The 22,879-nt window shown below is 34.8% G+C and overlaps 2 protein-coding genes across 9 annotated transcripts in view; one reads left to right on the top strand and one right to left on the bottom strand.

The window, feature by feature from the left end:
- Positions 1-4,677, top strand: part of LOC126831230 (ankyrin repeat and MYND domain-containing protein 1) — a 33,478-nt gene extending 28,801 nt beyond the window's left edge. Inside the window, exon 11 of the mRNA XM_050561913.2 lies at positions 2,297-4,677. Coding sequence (XP_050417870.1) covers positions 2,297-2,455 — 159 coding nt within the window. The 3' untranslated portion in view covers positions 2,456-4,677. The remainder of the gene's footprint in view (positions 1-2,296) is intronic.
- Positions 4,678-5,400: 723 nt separating this feature from the next.
- LOC126831171 (deoxyribodipyrimidine photo-lyase) overlaps positions 5,401-22,879 on the bottom strand; it is a 32,371-nt gene continuing 14,892 nt past the window's right edge. For 6 of the 8 annotated variants that reach the window (XM_056103356.1, XM_050561897.2, XM_050561880.2 and 3 more), the window contains 7 exons: positions 20,335-20,517; positions 18,622-18,780; positions 17,336-17,534; positions 15,299-15,451; positions 10,450-10,571; positions 7,579-7,738; positions 5,401-6,660 (listed from right to left, as the gene is read on the bottom strand). In XM_056103356.1, coding sequence (XP_055959331.1) covers positions 6,497-6,660; positions 7,579-7,738; positions 10,450-10,571; positions 15,299-15,451; positions 17,336-17,534; positions 18,622-18,780; positions 20,335-20,517 — 1,140 coding nt within the window. In that variant the 3' untranslated portion in view covers positions 5,401-6,496. The other 2 variants (XM_050561888.2, XM_050561910.2) reach the window with 2 other exon arrangements.

Below are 22,879 nucleotides of genomic sequence, written 5' to 3'. Positions count from 1 at the left end.
ATACATTCAAACATGCATGTAGACAGCCCAAATACAAGAGAGAATGTTCGCATTGTGGACGGGTATATACTAAATAATAATAATAAAGATCGTCAATTTGCATCCTCTCTTGGTGGTAATACTGTAAATATCGGTACATAATAGTCTATATATTGATTTGATCGTAAGAAAATCTTAGGGGAAATCCTATCACGAGGAGTCAATGCACACCGCGACTGTAACGGTGTGAGTTGACTCCTACAACTGCGCATGCGCCAAACGGTAATCACACACCGGGTCTTTACTGTAGTGACACATACTTCACTCAAATTTGACAACAATTAGGATGCAAACCCAAAGAACCCATGTAATGCCAGCATGAGTCATGATCTGCTACACGAAATACGAATGTAAGCATATGTAGTAAAATTCAACTATACAAGTAACACTCCTGTATTAATCAGCTATCGTAGCAATGATCTCTGTGTTAAAATTATATTTGGAATGTTTTTAACCAGCTCTATCACATATGTGATAATGACTGGCACCAATATTGTCCTTTAAGATGGTTGAGCTCATCACTGACATGTACACTTTGTGATGAACTTAGTCGAAAATACAAGCAAACACATTGACTTTTCAAGAGAACTAAAATTGTGCAATGGATTTTTTTTTATTGTAAATTAAAACTGTTAATGAACAAGATTAAAATCTGTTTGACTTGTCAATAAACGTGTGGACTTGATTAGAAATATTGTTGTTTACATCGGTACAGTGGGTTGTGGACCCGAACAAGAGATAGTTAATGTATTTATGATCGTATTGTAATTTGTCTATGGTTTCTTTTCGTGCATTTGAATGTAAGGAGAATTGCAAGAGGTAGTGATGAGGATCTTCAAAAATAAGACCATATAGAGGCATGCGGGGCTGTCAGCAACGTGTCTGAGGTATTTGTGGCTCTGTAGGTCAGAACATCGGAGTCTAAGTTTACTATGGATTATCTGGAGTTTCCGCTGACCGTTGTAGTAAAAAGATGGAATTTTTATATCTGATTTGGAGAGAATTTCGGAGAATATTTTAAGAGTTCTTGGGTTTCTTGCAGGGGGGCTGAGTTTATTCCACTCCCTTATACTGGTTGGAATAAATGATTTTATTCAACCGAGGTGATTTCAAACACATAGGCAAGTTATTAATAACAATTTTTCAGTAGTTTGTTCACAATCGACGAAATTCGTTTAAAATTTACCACAGTTAATAAGACAGTAACTCAATATCATCCAAAGTCTTCGACATTGAAAATAGCAATGCTAAAGCACCACTGATACTATTTTTATCAATGTCAAAAAAACTGACCGTAAAATGTGTCATTTTTGTTCCGCGACTTCGGGAAGTTGTATGAACACCAACATCGATGACTTTGCGCTTTTCGTTTTTAGACGAAAATAGAGTTTGTATCGACTCAGTGTCGAGCGTGGTTTGGACATTCAGAAACGTATTTAGACTTGCATTGCTATTGAAAACATGAATTATTTGTCAATTTAAATCAAGATTGATATTGTGACCTTACCCGGAAAAGACGGGCTTCTGATATCCAATATTTAAGACAAAATAAACATTTTACCATTACACGAATCGTGTACCATAATCGTTCAGTAGCATTTGTAACAAGGGAGTTGAAGAACCCGGCTAGACATATTCCACAAGTATGTCAAACAGTGATGCCATATATCTGGAGAGCATGTGCAATAAATACCCTTGGTGTAAACTGGAATAACCAAATGCTAGAGATTGTCATTCGATTGAGATTCCTCACGTATTTAGCCGAACATAACTGATTTGAAATTGGGAGTATAAACGGAAATGATTCAATGTAAATCACAAAAATGGTAACTTTTTCCAATGTGCTTGTATAAGTTGCATGTAGCACACGGCCGATCATGTCGACTCACACCAGTATTATACAACATATAATATGCCCTTTAATTAGTTTATTTTCCATTTTGAATGAAGTCTGTATCACTACAAGCCCAGGACTGTACAGCACAATGGACACTTATGGCTAGCGCCCCCCACCCCCGATCCATTCCGTTCACTTGATCTGATTAATATGTTTGTTTGTGGTGTCTGTATAGTGTGTCCTGTCAGTACGTTTGTCTTATGTAATCGTGTGTGGTGCGGTCCTCCTGCACATACTAATAATGCTTTTCTGGACAAAAATGTTATTCCTTTTATTAAAAATATTAATCATTATACTATAGTGTTAAAATTTATTTAGCATGTCAACATTGTCTAATAGAATGATTTTTATATCTTTCAGATTCCTGTTAAAGGATTAAGTCACAGTGCTGGTAAAGCCAGAAGTATTTACAGTAAATCTTCAACCATGACCCGAAAAACTATTTCTGATTGCAGTTTACATTCATGGGCCATTGGCTTACCTCCCAATGCATTAATAGATAACTATAGTTATGTCTGATTAACTGTTGTTATCTCTGAATAACATTGACAGTTTCTTGGTTAAAAAAGATAAGCTTGAATTTACATTTGGTCTGAGACTTACGTAGATTCTTGTCTTTTTTAGTAAATTTTATTACCATATTGTGTCAAAATTGTTTGCAATCGTGTAAGTAAAACTCTGTGTCCAGGTTTATACTGAGAATATAATCTTTTATTTGTTGCATTTAGATGACTGCACATATCCTAGTGACCAATTACATGACTAGACCTCTGATTTGGTCAAAAATAAAATCTTCGATCTTATTGGATTTTATATGTAGATTCGTGGGATGATAATCTGTAGATAATACTGGTGATGAGATACAATTATTGGTTCCACTTTCAGCCCAGTAAGCCAAAGAAATATAAGCTCCTTGGGAATCTTCTTATTATTGAATTGATTGAGAGGTTGAACAAACATTCAACGTTTACTTGAAAACTTCTAGGATCTGAACAAATCATAAACTCTAAATGTTGTATCTCAGCAAATGATTGACAGATTTGTTCACTTGATTGATCTGTAAGGTCTATGTAAATCACATCCATCCACGGTCTAGCTAGAGAGTTTATTATAGGCTTTTCATATGAATAAATGTTTAAATGATAGTTTATTTAAAGATACATTATGGGAGATTTGATAATGAGTTGGCAGTTCTCACAATAATAGTTAAAAACTAGATAATATAAAGGCAATTTGCTGAAAATTTCATTCAAATTGATCCACTATGAATCGAGAACTAAGCGTTTGAAATTTCGCCTAGTCTCAATCATCATTTCTAAAGTCAGTACGATAAACAGCATAGTCTCGATTATTATTTAATCGTTAAATCGTGAAGGAAAGTTATGCAGTAAATCAACTCATAATCCACTAAAGATCGCAGGCTAGCATAACCATCTAGAGTTGATTATGGTCTGGATAGGTTAAATAATGTCTAATTAATAATTTAGATAACATTTCAGGCCTAAAAAATGACCTGCAATAGACAGATTTAGCTCTTGCATAATGTATGTTTTAACATTTGAAGCCAAAATAAAGATCTGCTATAGGCAGATATAGCTTTTACATAATGCATCTTTAAGAAGATGGATGAATAACAATGATTGCCAAACCATATAAATAGTTATTTGAAAAAGTAAAAGAATTCTATTTGTAATAGAATTATTGTAGATTTTATTCTCTTGCCAAAAACAAACCAACTTTTTATTTTATGCAATTGTAATGTAATGGTACAAATGCCAAAATGTATTTTTATTTTATAATTTGTTTAATTCAGAATAAATATGTAATTTGATTTAGTCAAAGATGAAATAATTCAATATTGAAATCTAATCAAACGAAATCAACACTAAAACTTGTTGTAGAAATACATGTATATTAATCTTATGGCCTTATTGCAATAACTAGATTTAGTTTTTATCCATCAACCAAATGTAATATATTTGATCTGGGTGTTGAACAGTTTAAGCCAAATTGTTGAACATACCTTCACAACCAGTCAGGTTGGTCCAATTCAGTAGTTTATTTTGATGTAAATGAAAGATGGTTAGCTCTTAATTTATAGTACAATAGAAATTGCCATTAAGTAGGGCTACTACTTCAACCCTCTGCAAGTTGCACATTTTTTTTCTTTTTTAAGCCAAAGCTAGTTCATACATCAACTATTCTGTTTTCTTATTTTATAAAGTAAGACTTTTAATTTTTAAAAATATTCTCTGTAGGCCTATCCTCTATGATGGGATTCATAACTGACATAATATGACCAGAACATGAGTTATGATTTGTTTGACATAATGCACTTTCGATAGCAATAACTTAATATCTATAAATGTGATAGGCCTGGCCTATTTACTATCTTTGTATGGTACAGTTACAAATTGAAACTCTGTTTGTAAAAGTTGTCTCTAGAGAGAGGTCCACTCGACACAAACTAGGTCATTTCAGGACTAACATATGGTTCTGTTTTATTTCAATAATTGGCTTGCACTTAGGGGTCTTTAGCAGTGGGAGAAAACCAGAGGACCTACTCCTTGTCACATACAACCAACCAATCATCTATGACATGAAAACTGTAGCTGAAATAACTTTGTTACTTTATATTATGATTTGTTGTACTGTCTTTATTAATATGTTTGTGTTTACAGCTTTAACTGTGATATTATTTATATTATTCATAGAAAAATATAAAAAAAACTCTTAAATTGTGTGGTTACAGTTGTTTTATTTCTCAGCCTAACAATTGATGTATTTGGTTTTGCAAAGCATGTGGTTTGAAACGGTAGCTATACCTATATAGACCAACCTTAGAAATGAAAGAAGAAATAGAGTGAAATTGATTATCCAAATTAACTGAGGGCTTCGGCATGCACTGTAGATTATAAGGCCTTTGAGGTGATGTCATCTTTTCGGCAAGCAACTACTGTATGCAGACACGGATTATAGCAGAAGTGTTAGCCTCCGTCCCAATTTTTTTGGAAAATCTCCAAAAAAAGATGCCTAATCCTTGGAGAAAACAAATATGCTATCTTTATTTAAAAATATAAAGAAATTAGGGTTTCACTTTCCTTTACCAATCTGGCTAATGACAGTGGACCTATTTCAAATTCCGATCTGAATGACTGGGCACACAAAATTTTCCTCATAACACATGCCCATCTTAGTTGGTGCATTTGGATAAAAAAAAAGTATGCAGGACAATTGCATTTGTTTTTCGACATATTCGGGCAACAAAATCATTGGATTCAGTTTGTATCTAAACCCTTAGGAAAGTGTGCTAAATCTTATTTACCTCAATGTAATTTTCAAAATCTCATTGGGAGGGCCACCGATACACTTGTTAATGTTGATAGCACACTTTGCAAGGAGTCATTTAATCCACCCCTGAATATACGTCTATGTATTTATAACAAATAATATATAACAAATCACATAGTGGCAGTGTTTTAATAATAAATCATATAGTGGCAGTGTTTTTTACAAATCAAAATGAAAGGGTTTGGTGTACCATAGAGAACAACAGATAATTGTACGAAATCTGATAATGAATCAATCATTCTTCCCTAAGGAAGTTGTATGTCTTCAAACCAACAGCTAGAGTTATTATTGAAGAAGCCATCTCTGTTCCACACCTCAAGATGTAAGAGATTAGATGAGAAGGAATGTGTCATCCCTCCATTAAAATCAAGGCCCCATCAGAACGATTAACAATTCAATAAAATTATTCATATCTAAAGAAAGTTGACCAACATTTGTCTGAAATCTGAATGTCCTTCATTATTTACCTCAGATCTTCAGACTTCCAGTTATTTCACAATCAGCACATGATTTACAAAGAATGTCACATTGTTCTTGTGGTGAATTAGCCTACTCATTAACTTGAATAGTGTCCCTTGACTTTCATTATAGGTTTGGATCCATTGACCAACATTTTCAGCATTAGTATTCGCATTACTACAACTCACAAGTCTTGTTACTTTTTAGCTGGAAGAGGTTTCTTGACCCGATATTTTCTAAAGGCCCGTTCTCACGGTGCGACTTGTAGTAACTATTTGTAGTATGTACATGTAGATTACAAAATCGTATATAAATGTGTTGATACGACTTGGAATCTCGCGATAATCTCGTCTTGTCTTAGCATAATGGCGTCATCAAGCGACGAAGAGACGCTGGCTATTATTGCCCTACATTTGATAAATAAGAACAAAAAGAAAAAGAGAAAACCCAAATCCGTCTGGGTTAGACAGTGGATACTGCGTAGACCCACTGCCGGCGCGTACAGTTCCCTATTACGTGAATTTGAAGAAGAAGGCCCTTGATGGGTGCGCTTCGCGTCCATGTTTACCAACAACAAAGGGAGAGAACTTGTGTTTGTACTAATACTCGACGTCTCTGATTGGTTAATTTCATACGATCTGTTGACTAAAATAGGGAAGTTTCTATTTCGCTCAACTCGCTTTCAACTGGTTGGGAGCTTGTAAAAGTTGGTACGACTAGGGTGTTCTCACGCTGCATCTCGGGTCAATACTACAAGTAGTTACTACAAGTCGCACCGTGAGAATTGGCCTTAACAAATGCTGGAACATCAAATTTTCGTGTGCATCCTTTATAGTTCATATAGCGTATTTTACCAAATACAGGTCTCTCTTTCCAGCCCCTATCATGTATACCACAAATAGACCACATACAACCTGGCGGATAAAAGATTACAGTAAAATAATTTATCTCCTGCTCAAAATTAGCTGTATCTGTCAGAAAATCAGAAACATTCCACATGCAGTATAAGTAAAGATAGGTTACCAGACAATGAAACATACACCCACAACAGCCAAGTCATCCAAGCAGTTCACAATGTTTGTTGCATATTTATTATTTAGTAGATAATGAGGGCATTTAAATGATTTGATGGGCTTCTGTTGTTCTTCTTGGTGCAAAATTATACAAAACATATATCAGCAATCAGAATCAGGTGATAACTTTAGCTGTTTGAGTTATCGGAAATTGCTTACTGAAAGTCAATACACGGGTTCGTCTCATGAATATAAAACTGATCAAGAGTAACAACCCATTAAATAATTATCAGATATAGTTTAAAATTGATTGGCTTCTAGTCCTTCCTGATAGTTTAAAAGAGGTTGACAGACAACAAAACATGCACCTACAGCAGAAAGTCTTTGGATTCACAGACTTAATTCAGTTTGGTCAAATGGTTTAAATGAGTTAAATCCACCAGGTTTCAAAGTAATTTATAATCATGCATAGTTCTCATTTTTCAAGTCCATTTCATCATTTTTACTTTTATGATGTAAACTAACCTTTCATGTTTGTAAAGTATCCAAGTCCATGATGTCATAATTCCTGTGACCTCATAGCTGAACTAGTACTTTTACTAATGAAATGTTGAAGAAATTATGTTCTGTTAATTAAATGATACATCTTAACATCTGATTCTCAAACACATCATTTTGAATTAGTGAGAGAAATGGGATTAACGTCCACTCGACACAAACTAGGTCATTTCAGGACTAATAATTATTTCAATAATTCGCTTGCACGTAGGGGATTTTGAATTAGTCATGTGCCTTTATTCTTGCATTTGTAATACATACCAACATAACCATTTGGATCCCGACCATCCAGTTGATATTTATCATTTAAATAAATAGCTTCTTTTAAAGCTATTTCCGGATTAGGTGTCCATTCTAATATTTTCTTAGCCCAGTACATCCGTAAAAATCCATGCATTTTACCTTCTGTTACCATTTGATGCTTGAAATATAAAATACTGATAAACAATTTGGTGATAGTGAATTCCCACTGATATTATTTATGTCATAATCATGTTCCATAGTATATTGTTAATACAAACTGGGATGTGTAATAATTGATAATAAGATGTGGAGGGCCTGACAAGGACAGCTGTCTAGTCGTTCAGATGGGACAAAAAAACGAGGTCCCGTGTACACATTGGCGTGCACGTAAAAGATCCCTTGGCAGTTGGAATTCGATATAAGAGTAGGCAGTAGTTCTGCTGCCCGGGCGAAATTTCCTTCATAGCACACTGTATGGCATATGCCCGTCTTCATTAGCCAAGTTTAGGAGCAGAACAGTAGGACGTTAAACCCCATTTCATTTCATTTTGCTAATAAGATGCCACGTTTTCTGTCAAACGTTTTACACATACAATAAATGCTTTAATATGGTTTACAACCCTGGTCATGATCCATTTACTGATGTTGCCAATAACTGTTAACAAAAACTTGGTAAAGACTTTTAAAATATCATTTGAATTGGGAACAAATTATCTCTTGCTTGGCACTATATTTTAGTTGCTGTGCTTGTGACTATTTAGACATAGTACAAGAAATCCTTACCTTCCCACTTTATTTTTTTAATCCTATCCACAGATACTGATAAAAATTTGGTGATTTTTATCATTATCAACAACATTTAATAACTCAGAATCTAGATCCTACATAACACATGACACAATTATATGGAAAAAAAGTTACTTAGAAGATCATAAGACATGTACAACAAACAAATAAGTTCCTAATAAATGGTGTTATTTCAACTCTATTTATAGAAAAGGTGGGAGACTGTCGCTATTACCGCATGAACCATTCTGACATCTTTAGGCCTACAGGTGGCAATAAATTTAGGGATTTATATTGTAATTAAAATTTAATAACTCATAATTCAGTTCTCAATGAATGAGCTAAAAAAAAAAAAATTAAAAAAATGGGATTTTTTGTACAGTCAGGTGTTTTAATCCAGGAAATTACAGTCCGATATGCGCGAGCAAATATCGAAAGGTACAGAGATCTTTTGGTTCTAAACATACATTTCAAGTTTTATTAAAATCGGATAAAAGTTTTGACTTCTAGAGTGTCCAGAACCTTGGTATTACATTTGTTGGTCAGTCTCCGTCCACAAGCCAAAATTGCAACTTTTTCGTATATCAGGACAGGGGCCATAATCCAGGAAGTTTCAAACCAATATGTACAAATATCGAAAGGATCCTAGATCTTTGTGATTTAAACATAAATTTAAAGTTTCATCAAAATCAAATCAAAATTGTGACCTCTAGAGGGTCCACAACCTTGATATACCATACTTTTACACTATCTGCGTATGAGGAGCGGCCATTTGCTGTGCAGTTTAGGTCTGTTATCATGTAACGGTGATAAATTTAAACTGTTTTTTAAATCAGATAAAAACTGTGACCTCTAGGGGGACCAAAGGCTAAAAACATGATTTTTTTTCTTACCATCAGATAAAATTTTAAATCAGATAAAAATTGTAACCTCTACAGTGTCCACAAGCTAAAAGATTGGTTGCCATACAACGAAACATACGCCCACAGCAGCTAAATCGTCCAAGGGGTCGACAGGGTTGTCGCATATTTATTCTTTTGTAGAAAATTTGGGGCATTTACAAGACAATTTCATACAGATCATATTATAATTTTCGTCGTTTGAGGGCTCACAAGGTTCTACAAACTGAAACAAGAGCCTTAACTCTGGAAGTAATTGTTGAATTTTTTTCGTTTTACTAATTCAAATAATGTATATTTGTGTCATTCGAACATTCACAACAAGTTCAACAAAGTAAAACAAGAGCCATAAATTTACGGTAAAAGTAATTGACAGAAATTGCTGAAGTGAAGGTGAAACAAAGTGAAACAAGGGCTATAACTCTAGAACTAATCAACAGAAATTGCTGAAATTCAATGGGATACTTCTTTTACTAATTTAAATGACGCATATAAATTTCATACAGATCAGCAGATAACTTTTGATGTTAGAGCGTTCACAAGGTCCAACAAAGTGAAACAAGGGCCATAACTCTAGAAGTAATTAACGGAAATTGTTGAAATTCAATAGGCTTCTTCGTTTTACTAATTTAAATAATGCATATACGGAAATTAAATAGGTTTCTTCATCTCATTGATGTAAACAACATATATCAATTCCAGAACAACCAGATGATAAATATAGTCTGTAGAGTGTTAACACCGATTATACCCATATAGGCACATCACTAGGTGACAATAAAATGGGAGTATATGAATTGAGAGTAATACTTGACTAGAATGTATTGCAATCAAGTGATCGTTTACCCCTTTCCCATATGTACACATATCATATCACAATATGCTCTGATATGACTAAAACAGTGACATATTGATGGAACTTGGCGAGTTAAAATAGATGCCAATGTATAATTAAAGAAGAAAATAAATTGAATTTGAAGCATCATCCACAGCTTATTTGGTTATTTTTGCTACCTTAAAAAATATAGTGACAGATCCTAGCTCAGTGGCCAAATCAAACTATAATTGATGCATGAATTATTGACTACATCGATTCCATGTCATTGATTAGCAATAATAGATTCACATCTCTACTAATCCAAATAATACAATATAACAGATTAACACAATTCAATATTTTCAACCCCCAAAAAACATATATTACCTGAGCTGCGTTCCACAAATCATCATGTGTTTCATATAGTTCTAGTTGTGGTCGTGTATAAATGTATTCTCGTTTATCATCCCAGTGTAACTTTAAAGACTCTTTTGCCCAATCATACGCTCCTTAAATGTAAAGAATTAATCATTGTTGAACAGGACAGCAAACCCTCAAACCATTAGTCTCTATCATCCAGACTAATATTCGCAGAATATTAATCTGGATGCATTGTCAACATTTGAGAATAATATGTCATCGGCTAGATTATCCGGTCTTTTACATCATAATAGACAAAGGCTAAGGGAGGTAACTAGTCATAAAACAAGGGATTTATTGCGGGAAGGGTCGCAACTCTTACTTGACTTGGCTAAAGATACTGGATAATCAACCACATTAAAAACCAAACTCCCGGTTACCCATGGGCCATGGACTTTTCGTCAAAATATTGACTCGGTCCCAGACCCTCCATACGTTGACGACTAGGAAGTTCTCGGTGACCAAGACTATTAAACCATACACAAAATATTTACATTGACAGGAAAAATTAATATGGAAAGGTCCTTATATGGCATCATACAGTAAATAGGGTTACACAGGGTATAAGGCGATGCACGGTTTAGGTATCACATATGGGGTGATTGTCACATTGGGTATAGATATCACACAGGGCATGGCACAGGGCATCACAATTGGATACACCAGGATACGCCATTATAAGATATCAAACAAAGATCACAGAATAGGGCATCATGCACAGTATAGATAACACAGCATCTGGAGTATCATACAGATATGATTATCATTTAGGATATAGAGTATCATACAGTGTATGAGATATCATACAAGGAATGGTATATCATACAGGGTATAGAGGATCACAAAATATGTAGGGTAATTTAAAGGGACTCAACAGTGCTTAACTCTGAAATCTAAATGATGCAAATCAGGTCACTAGATGCATCATGTATCTGTCAGGCACACAACTATTTTATTCCCGACCATTACAAAGTTGGTCTTATGTAATGGTATCCTTATTAATATATGAGGGAAAACCCCATCATAATAGCACTTTAAAGACATTACAGTATTTTGTATGAAATTATGTATCTAGTCATATAACCTTCAATTAAAGATACATTCCCGCGTACAAACTTGGTGATTTGATGATATATTTGGCCTAAAAACATATTCAAACTAATTAATTTATCATAAATTTGCTTCAAATCCTTCTCAAAACATTGTAATTATCAAGGAATAGCCTTACTATAAAAAATCGATTAAAAGAGGTCACGTCTGTGTCACGTGACTTACCTGTGCGAAGTCGGAGGAGAATTCATTGCTTACTCAAGAAAATGTTGTCTTTAATCGCTAACCATTTATTAAAAATATCGAATCCTAATTAAATTCTCGGATTATCCACTGGCCAAGTCTTTTTCCATGATTTTTATCCAAGCGCTCAATCTCTGCGTGCAACCTTTGACATCACACGAGCAGATATTCCTAATCGTCGGGCTGTCGATTAGGGGAACCATGACATTTTTGTCCTGTATACACTCCATGAGTGTTTTTCAGGGAATCCAGTATTTTTCTAGTAAGATTGGATCTACTTTCCATATATACCAAAATTGCCATACTTTTATTGGAAATAACCACCCGATAAATACTTTTCTGGGAACCTATCTTTAAGGTTGCAACGATATAGAAGAAAAATATCACGATATCTCATGATACTCGACCGGAGTAAATGATCACGATAATTAGAATTATTGAGCTTCAAACATTCAATATCTAGTGTATCCATTTGGTATTTAGCGATGAAATGATGAAATGAGCCGTATATACATGTATATATGCTGGGGTAAGATTATTCTTGTAGATATCGTCACCTCAGAACATTCTATTCTGATCAGCTGGAATGCCCTGAATACCGAATAAGTATTCATTAACTCAATATCTGGTTAACAGACTTGTCGGATGTTCTTTTTAAACTAAAATATCCCCATACGAGTGACAGAAGAAATGCTCTTTTTCGTGTCAGCAGCAGTATGTTTCAAGCTCGGAAGCCATTTTATTCAAAGAATAAAAGAAATATTATCCAGACAATTTTTCGATGTAAAATATCAATGTAATTTTCAACGGACTGGGTAACCAACGATAAACCACCTCTTCGTTACTATGGCGACGTATATTGTTGCATGCATTTTAACTGTATCATTCGGAATAGGGGATCCTTACCGTTATAATATCAATCATAATTATAAATATTGTGGATGCTTTCTTCGTTGGGGGTATGGGACCAGACTATATCAAAGCATAACCAACACGTGTATGATAACGATTAATATTATTCAGTGAGATGTACTTGATACATGAGACTAATGTCGGTCAGTTGCAGAGATGGGATTTCGCCCTTATATTCCGGACATGTCCGACGCTATTTTTCAAACGTCCTAAATTGTCCGACCAGGAATATGCCCAATCAAACATCAAGACATGGTGAATAATATTCAAAATTCCAAAATTAATATAGTTTACTGAGTGTATAACTACCATTCAACCCGATTATCGTTGATAATAGGCTAGATTGATTAGGTAATTAAGTGATGAACGTATTTATCGTGTTATACCGTCTATACACCTACTTTGATTAACTACTTAATCTGCCTTGATTGACTGACTTAATCCTTTGTCGGACAATTCGTCAATCTAATCTTAAACAGAAGTCGTTGCTTCCCCTTTGTCGGGCTATTCATCAATCCAATAAAGGTGATTATGATTTTAATCTACATGTTTACCTCGTGGTTTCTCCACTGTCGGACATTTTAATCCCATTGATGTGAGCCGACAATATGTATAAACAAGTATAAACTTATCATCTAGATATCACATATTTTAAGAATATATAACACCCCAAATCAATATATCATCTGTTAACTTGTAAATCAATATATCTGTTAATTTGTCTGCGATATCACTTCGGTGAAAGCGAACGTTAAATAAAGCCATTTCACACACACACACACACACACACGTGGTTATTATACAATAATAGAAGATAGGTTGCCAGGCAACGAAACATACGCCCACAGCAGATATACCGTCCGGGCAGTCAACAAGAGTTGTCGCATATTTTTACTTTTTTCGGTAATGAAACATTTATAATACATTAAAATCTAATTACGAGTAACAACTCATTAAGTAATTATCAGAAAATCATTAGAATTTGTTTGGTTTTTATAAAGTTCTGCCCCATTCTAATGTTTAGTATACAAAACTTTTAACATCATGGATTTAGATGTTCAAGTCATAAAAATTCATAAAAAATCAATATACTTGTTTGTCTCAAGACCTTGAACACTGGGTATAAATTTAAAGTCAATCAGATATTAACTTTAGCCTCTAGAGCGTCCACAAGATTTTTCAAAGTGATCAAGGGCCATAACTCTGGAAGTAATTACCAGAAATCACTGAATATCAATAGGCTTCTTCGTCTCATGACCTTTTAAACACTGTGTATAAATTTAAAGTCAATCGGATATTAACTTTGGCCTCTAGAGCGTCCACAAGATTTTTTTAAACGATCAAGGGCCATAACTCTGGCAGTAATTATCAAAAATTGCTGAAAATGAATAGACTCTTTCGTCTCATGACCCTAAACACTGTGTATAAATTTAATGTCAATCGGATATTAACTTTAGCCTCTACAGCGTCCACAAGATTTTTCAAAGTGTTTTGGAAAAAAAGACTCTTTCCGGGGTGAAAATGACCGTTAGGTCAGATCTAGGAACGGTCATTTGCCATAGCCGCAGGTCTCGACCGGCATATACGGCCGACATGGAACCCATGGTTCAAAGGCCATAACTCTGGCAGTAATTATCGGAAATCGCTGAAAATCAATAGGCTTCTTTGCCTCATGACCTTAAACACTTTGTATAAATTTAAAGTCAATCGGATATTAACTTTGGCCTCTAGAGCGTCAACAAGCAATTGTGGACGCCGGACCGCCGGATGGACAGACAGCCGGGGACGACAACAATATACGACCACATTTCAATGTGGGCGTATAAAAACTAAAGTAGAAATCTCGCGAGACGCATGAAATTACAAGAGATGTAAACGTGACAATCAATATATTAATCAATATATCTGTTAATTTATCTGCGATATCACTTCGGTGGAAGTGGATGTTATTTAAAGCTATTTGACACAAACACCCACACGTGGTTATAATACAATAATCGAAAACTAAAGTAGAAATCTTGCGAGACGCGTGAAACTACAAGAGATGTAAACGTGACAATTATCACGTCGGAGAAAAGATTCTATTTTGGTGGCATATTCTCGGGTATATGGTAATATTTTGAATGGGATTTATGTTTTAAAAAAAAAGAAATAAACAAGCTGAGAAATGTGAACAAATATTTCGATTGGAATAGTGTACATGTAAAAAAAAGTAGTTAATTGTTTTACACGATAGCAAGTGCTATTATTTAGCAGATGATGTCGACTTATACCTCGAAAAATATGGTAATTTTGGAGGTGATTTTGAAAAAAGTACGGGTCGACAGCATTCGACACGCTTTCATTCTATCATATTACGACAACACATAATTTGGAAACTGGAATAGATCTAGTATCGGCACTTGTTACAATTTGATTTCGTCTTCATTTTTGGAGTATTTTGAACGGATCTAACGTGAATTGTGATCAAAAATGAAAATATCGCGATATTTTTAAGGATTATCGCGATATATTGTGATGAAGTGATATTTGAGATTTCAGACGATAATTTTATCGCCTGACCTAATTATCACGATATATCGCCATCCCTTGGGTATGGTGGCAACCTTACCTTCAATGCTATCATAGTTTTTATTATGATAACAGAAATTATCAGCTAATTCTCGTCTAATTACTGCTTCCTCTATATATCCTTCCACACTGTCTTTATATTTACTTCTGTATTCTTTCACCATTAAAACAGATCTCTGCACAGATATGTTACCTATAATATGCAAGACCGTTCCTCAAATTACAAACCCTTATGCAGATAGACCGGATTTATCTCGCAATGTCCGTGTTTAGTTCCTGTGTCTAAAAGTTTGTCTCATGTATTTCTACTTTATTAATTTATCCAAACAGTCCTACACTGAAGTGTACTTCATCAGGCCTCGAAACAGGTTTCATAGTTTTATAAGATTTATCAAACTGAAAGTAGATTTTAATAATTGTCAATGACCATGATTTATATAATAATGGCTACAGACGGAAGAAGAGATCTTCTGAAACTCAACTTGATTAATTTTCTTCTTGTAAGTAGGACTGTATAAAATATCTAGTGTATTCACAGACATCAAGTTTTTTTTAAGTGGACGCTAACATGAACACCGGACCACTGTTTTTCATATCATCCAAATTACTAGATGCTGTTACTTGCCAACTAAGCCCTCTGTCCTGACCACTGACAATGGGAAAGCAGGCTGGAAAACCCTGAGGTACATTCCCAGCAAACACGAACCCATGATCACCTGGTTAGTGAGACTACATCTTACTGAGCCACCTTGACTCAGGACTTACTTGATTGATCCCAATCATTAGATCTTTTATGGGGAAAATTAATAACTTTCTGTAATACTAAAGGATATATTTTAGTTCTATGAAAGGTGCTCTGTTTAATATATTGAGGTGGTTAAACAAAGGGTTGACAACGAGAAATGGGCTAAGTATGTATTTTGCAAGATTCAACTTTCTTAGACTAACTCACACACAGTTCCTGCCACAATCAATTGCTGGAAGTAAGGTACTATGGTCCAGTCATCATGTGCACAGATTAGTCCAATTAAATAGAATAATGTTGACGTAAAATGGTGCCCATACGAAACACTAACCCAAAACTGGGAAATGTCCCGCCCTAATAGCTGACAACACATCTATACTTTCTATATAAGAAAGAGTGAGGTTAAATTTCCCTTCAGACATCATTTGGATTTACTAAGGAAGACATCACGTGGGCTTCCTAGAGAGATATACTGTTAGCCACCTCGGCTTACAGGCTGGGATGCCAACATCATGCTGGGTTCTTAGGACATATTCTCAGTATCTGGGACAGAGACAATGTAGTGTTTCAGCTGTTAGGTCTGAGTTCTAGGCTTGTTAAAATCAGATATATATAAACATAGTTATAAAAACACAGTGTTCCAGAGTTCATTGTTCATTGAAGTTTTATACACAGCTTGAAAGTCCTGACAAGACAAGTGTCACTCTAGTGTCACTGGCCGTATACACAACTTGGAAGTTAGAGTTAATTCATCTATTTAAAAAGATAGGTTGCTAGGCAACGAAACATACGCCCACAGCAGCTAAGTCATTGTTGGTAATGAAACATTTATAATACATTAAAATCTGATTAAGAGTAACAACTCATTAAGTAATTATCAGAAGATCATTAGAATTTGTTTGGCTTTTAGTTCTGCCCCATACGAAACATTTAATATTATGAATTTAGCTGTTCAAGTTATCAAAATTCATTGAAAATCATTACACTTGTTCATCTCAAGACCTTAAACTCTGTTTATCAATCTAAAGTCAATCGGATGATAACTTTGATCTCTAGAGCATCCACAAGATTTTTCAAAGTGACATAACTCTGGTAGTAATTATCGGAAATCACTGAAAATTACTGAGCTTCTTCGTCACACGACCTTAAACACTCTGTATAAATCTAAAGTCAATCAGATATTAACTTTAGCCTCTACAGCGTCCACAAGAAATTGTGGATGCCGGACGGATGACAATATACGACCACTTTTCAATGTGGGCGTATAAAAACACTGTAGTGTCTTATTTCTACCTCTTCAGATCACCTGAAACTTTTTTTTTCTGTACTTACCAAAATGTATCCATGGAGACAGGTTGCTAAGAGCATTTTTATTAGGTATATTTCTTTCTGTTGCAAAATATTTCAATCTTTCTTTAAGGAATGATTCTAACATGTTAAGGCCTCCATTTGTTCCAGGTGTACACCATTCGGGTAATAATACTGATCTATCCACTTCTAGCCTATCTTCTGCTGCCTTCCAATCTACACGCTAAAATCAAATAATATTTTTCTTGTACTTCCGGACATAAATAATTATTATCACTGATACAATTTTATATCATGGAGGTGTGTATAAATTGATTAGAGAGTATTGTAGTCACAGCACATTTTACACCCGTGAAGATTTAACCTACGTTGCCATATTACAACAATATGCTGTAATGTTTTGGTTGTTTTTAATGTCAGACGACTGGATATTCATTTCATAATTTTAAAAGGAAGATAAACAAGCCAACAGTGAGGAGGATGTCCCCCGCCAAAATCCCAAAATAAATAGATGACACATATTAGCAGGAAATCTTAATCATTGAACTCAGTCAAGACATTAACCTAATGAACATCTAAATCAAGCTTAAACATTCTATCTCAATTAAAAGCAGAGTTGTTATGTTCCAAAGTCTTGACCAATCCAAATTGCTTATTGCTCCTTAGCCTAAGCAAAACATTCTTGTCATTGAACTTAGTCAAGGTAATGATATCGTGAATCTATACTCAGAGTTTCATCGCTCTCACTTAATTATAACCAAAGTTATCATGCCCAAAAGCTTCAACCAATCAAATTGCTTATCTCTGCTTACCACAAGCATTCACCGAATGAACACCTACACAAAGTTTGAACATTCTACCTCAATTGGAAGGAGAGTTATTGTGTTCTAAAGTCTCGACCAATCAAATTGCTTATCGCTCTGCTTACCCTGAGTAGAAAATGCTCATTATTGAAATTAGTCCAGGTATTGATGTAATGAAACTATACACTCTCTCACTTAATTAGAACTCAAGTTATTGTGTCCCAAAGCATCAACCAATCAAATTGCTTCTCTGCTTACCCTAAGCAGAAATTGCTCATCTTCGAAAGGAGAGTTATTGTGTCCCAAAACGTTTGATGGACAGACAGACGGAGAAACCCATTTTAATAGTCCACTGCTTTCTTCGAAAGGCGGATGACAATAAGTTAGTGAAATACTGATCTATTAGATATAGTCTAACCATGATTATTATGTAAAATAATTTAATAAACAGGATGTGAAGAGGACTTAGCTTGCAGCTGGATTCCAGGCAGATTCATTTCTATTTACCTCTGGCATGTCTTTTACTCTATAGGTATGTTTTATAACTGGTGGAAATTCAGTTAAATATTGAGATAACTGATTGTGGATTTTATTCCGAATTGTTCGAGCTCCATATTCTAATTTTGGTGACGCTTCCCAACACGGTACAAGATTGTGAGCATCAACCTGAAATTATACATTCACAAAGTGTAAAACAGGCTAAAAACAAGCGGATGCCATGCAAAATATGCCCACATTTTGCAAAAGGTGGACAAACAACATGCTACAAACATGATTTTGTGGACAGAGAACAAGCAAACAAGATTTTTCGTACAATCAGGGGCCATAATCCAGGAATATATACATATCGAAAGGAACAGAGATCTTTGGGTTATAAACAAACATTTTTAAGTTTCATCCAAATCAGATAAAAAATTGTGATCTCTAGAGTATCCACAAGCTAAAAACTGATTGTATAATCAGGAGCCATAATCCATGAAGTTACAGTCTGATACATGTCAATATCGGAGGGAACCAAGATCATTGAGATATAAACCTATATTTCAAGTTTTGTCAAAATGAGATAAAAATTGTGACCTGCAAAGGATCCACAAACAAATATGAACGGACGTCAGGGGCGACAACATTATACGTCCAGTCGTCCACATTAAAATGTGGGTGTATAAAAATGTTTACTAAAAGTAAATGAAGCAAGCCCTCATTAATTACTTCCACATTTATAATATAAGCAATTGAAATCAAGACATTATTATACAAACATCTAAATACTTTACTTCAGAAGCAGAGTTATTCTGTCCCAAAGGGTCAGCTAATCTAACTACTCAGAGTAGGCGGCTAATATTTTGAGAGCCGAAGGCTTGAAAAGAGCGTCACAATATGATGCAATTTGGCTGATTTTACACCATTTTCAGAAGTCTACACTTAAAGACCAATATGGGCATCTCTGTATTTCAGTATTTCATTTCAATCAGAAAGTATATCGGGTAAATATTTTATGAAATGTAAAAGTTAGCACAAAGTAATTAACTAGCAAACAGGTGCAGTCACGGAAAATGGATTGATCTAACCGTCAACTCAACCTTCATCAACCTCTTTCTATCTAATGTAGCTATTTAAACCGGTCAATCAATAGGCTACATCATGGGCTATCAAACTTCATTTTTGGCTTGTTAAAAATGTGTAAAATGCAATCTCCGGTCGTTTAGAAAGATACTTTGGTGTCAGTCAGTTTCGTTATTTTCGCTGACAAAATAATAAACAAATCAGCCGAGAATCAATTCACTGTGATAAGAAATGATCATTCTTCGCAGGACAACAGCAAGAGCCACCACGAAGAGTTACGCCTCCTGAAAACTGCTTCCAAATTCAAAACTTGAATTGTCGTAAAAGTACCGAAAAACGTTTCGATTTGCTATGCTGTCACCCCTTATACGAAATGATATCTCCCGAAGAGTGACGTAATCAGCTTCCGTATTGGTATTTTTCTGTGTCGAAAGTTTGTGGGAATTCAATTTTTCAAGAGAGAACTTTTTTATTCGTTGGGATATTTAGTTGTGCAATGGATTTTATTAAACGGGAGTTGTTTACAAACACACAGGTAAGTTTATAATAACCAAAGTTAAGTAGTTTGTTTATAATCGAAGTAATCCGTTTAAAATTTACGATGGTTCAGACAGTAAGCAAAACAACCAACATTAAGACAAACACTTGTTACTGAACCTGACTAAATGGAACATCTTTAGGTAATTGGTTTTTAACATCTTCTACCCATGCCATGGGAACTCGTAACGGTGAGAAATCAGTCACGACTCCTCCTATCTTATTTTCACTAACAAATTGTGGTAATACATCTCTAGCATAACCCACTAGTAAATGAAATGGTATATTTAAATCTCTGCATTCCTGAAAAAAAAAAAAAAAATAAAAAACCAGTGAGGCTGAGTTACTTTTCCCAAGATAAATATTAAGTGCCACCCAAAATCCAAGACAGACCAAAAAGAAAAAGATAGGTTGCCAGGCAACGAAAATTACACCCACAGCAGCTAAATCGTCTGAGCAGTTGACAAGGGTTGTCGCATATTTATTCCTTTGTAGGTAATTGGGGGCCTTTACAAGACAGTTCCATACAGATCAGATTATAATTTTTATCGTTTGAGGGTTCACCAGGTTCTACAAACTGAAACAAGGGCTTCAACTCTGGAAGTAGTCTACAGAAATTGTTGAAATTTGACAGACTTTTTTGTTTTACTAATTCAAATAATGCATGTAAATTTCAGATAGATCGGATGATCAATTTGTCATTCAAACGTTCACAAGGTTCACAAAGTAAAACAAGGGCAATAACTCTAAAAATTAAAGACGGAAATTGCTGAAATTCAAAAGACCTCTGTTTCACAAATTTAAATGATGCAAATAAATTTCATACATATCGGATAACTTTCATCAATTGAGCATTAACAAGGTTGAACAAAGTGAAACAAGGGCCATAACTCTAGAAGTAATTATTATAAATTGCTTAAATTCATTAGGCTTTGTGGTTTCACTGATTTAAATAATGCATATAACTTTCACACTGTGTTAGTGTATAAATTTAAAGTCAATCGGATATTAATTTAAGTCTCTAGAGCGTGCACGAGATTTTCAAAGTGATCAAGGGCCATAACTCTGGAAGTAATTATCAGAAGTTGTTGATAATCAATAGGCTTTGTCGTCTGATGACCTTAAACATTGTGTATGAATTTAAAGTCAATCGGATATTAAACATACATTATGCAAGAGCTAAATCTGATTATTGCAAGTCTTTATTTAGGCTTCAGATGTCATAGAAATTATAAATTAGATCTTTATTTACACAACAAGCACAAAATCAACTCTGTAGACCCACGGATGGCTTGGATTCGACTTGGATTTAAACAGGATTTCATTGATTGATTAAATTTTTAAATGGCGTTGTAAGCGGAGATTAACCGTTACGTTGACGTCATACTCCCGGAAATTTTAGATCGAGGCTAAATGATAGAGTGTACGAAGCGAGGCCGCTGTTGAGCGAGGCCACATGTCAGTCAATTTGATTGAAAGTTCGATATATACAGCCTTGATATTATGTTTAGTTGTGGTTAAAATGAGAGTTTGGATGTCGGTATTATACGCTCTTTTGTCACTTGCGTTTACAGAAAAATTATGGAAATTGATAAACATCGCACCTAACATCACCCCAGTTAAATTGCAGCCCCATTGGATCACTGTTTCCTATTTGTCTGCTTCGGGAGTTACGAAGGCCTACCAGTTACAGTACAAGAGTACACACAGGCTAACAAGAAGCCGGCTATAATTACGCCTCATTGATTTGGTCCATTCCTTTCAAACTTTCGGTTCTAATCTATATATCAAAAGTCTTATTTTTAATTTGTAGTAAAAATAAATGTGATACACGAATTGAATTGCAACCACGTCTCAAACCGAATAGGCTAATGGTACCCATCCATTAAAAACGTTACTTGATAATCGAGATTATGTAGGTGGAGTTAACGTCTGTCAATCAAACGATCGGTCATTTTCGGAGACGGTGAAGAGAGAGTTGACTCCTATTTCTAGTCAAAAATTACAATGGTGATAACTTTGTTCAGAATAAAGGATTTCATTGATTGATTAAATTTTCAAATGGCGTCGTAAGCGGAGATTAACCGTTACGTTGACGTCATACTCCCGGAAATTTTAGATCGAGGCTAAATGATAGAGTGTACGAAGCGAGGCCGCTGTTGAGCGAGGCCACATGTCAGTCAATTTGATTGAAAGTTCGATATATACAGCCTTGATATTATGTTTAGTTGTGGTTAAAATGAGAGTTTGGATGTCGGTATTATACGCTCTTTTGTCACTTGCGTTTACAGAAAAATTATGGAAATTGATAAACATCGCACCTAACATCACCCCAGTTAAATTGCAGCCCCATTGGATCACTGTTTCCTGTTTGTCTGCTTCGGGAGTTACGAAGGTCTACCAGTTACAGTACAAGAGTACACACAGGCTAACAAGAAGCCGGCTATAATTACGCCTCATTGATTTGGTCCATTCCTTTCAAACTTTCGGTTCTAATCTATATATTAAAAGTCTTATTTTTAATTTGTAGTAAAAATAAATGTGATACACGAATTGAATTGCAACCACGTCTCAAACCGAATAGGCTAATGGTACCCATCCATTAAAACCGTTACTTGATAATCGAGATTATATAGGTGGAGTTAACGTCTGTCAATCAAACGAT

Source organism: Patella vulgata, chromosome 1 (assembly GCF_932274485.2).
Source record: "Patella vulgata chromosome 1, xgPatVulg1.2, whole genome shotgun sequence".
Classification (NCBI taxonomy): Eukaryota; Metazoa; Mollusca; class Gastropoda; family Patellidae; genus Patella; species Patella vulgata.
The sequence above is the reverse complement of the archived record's forward strand: the minus strand, read 5'-3'. Positions and strand labels throughout refer to the sequence as shown.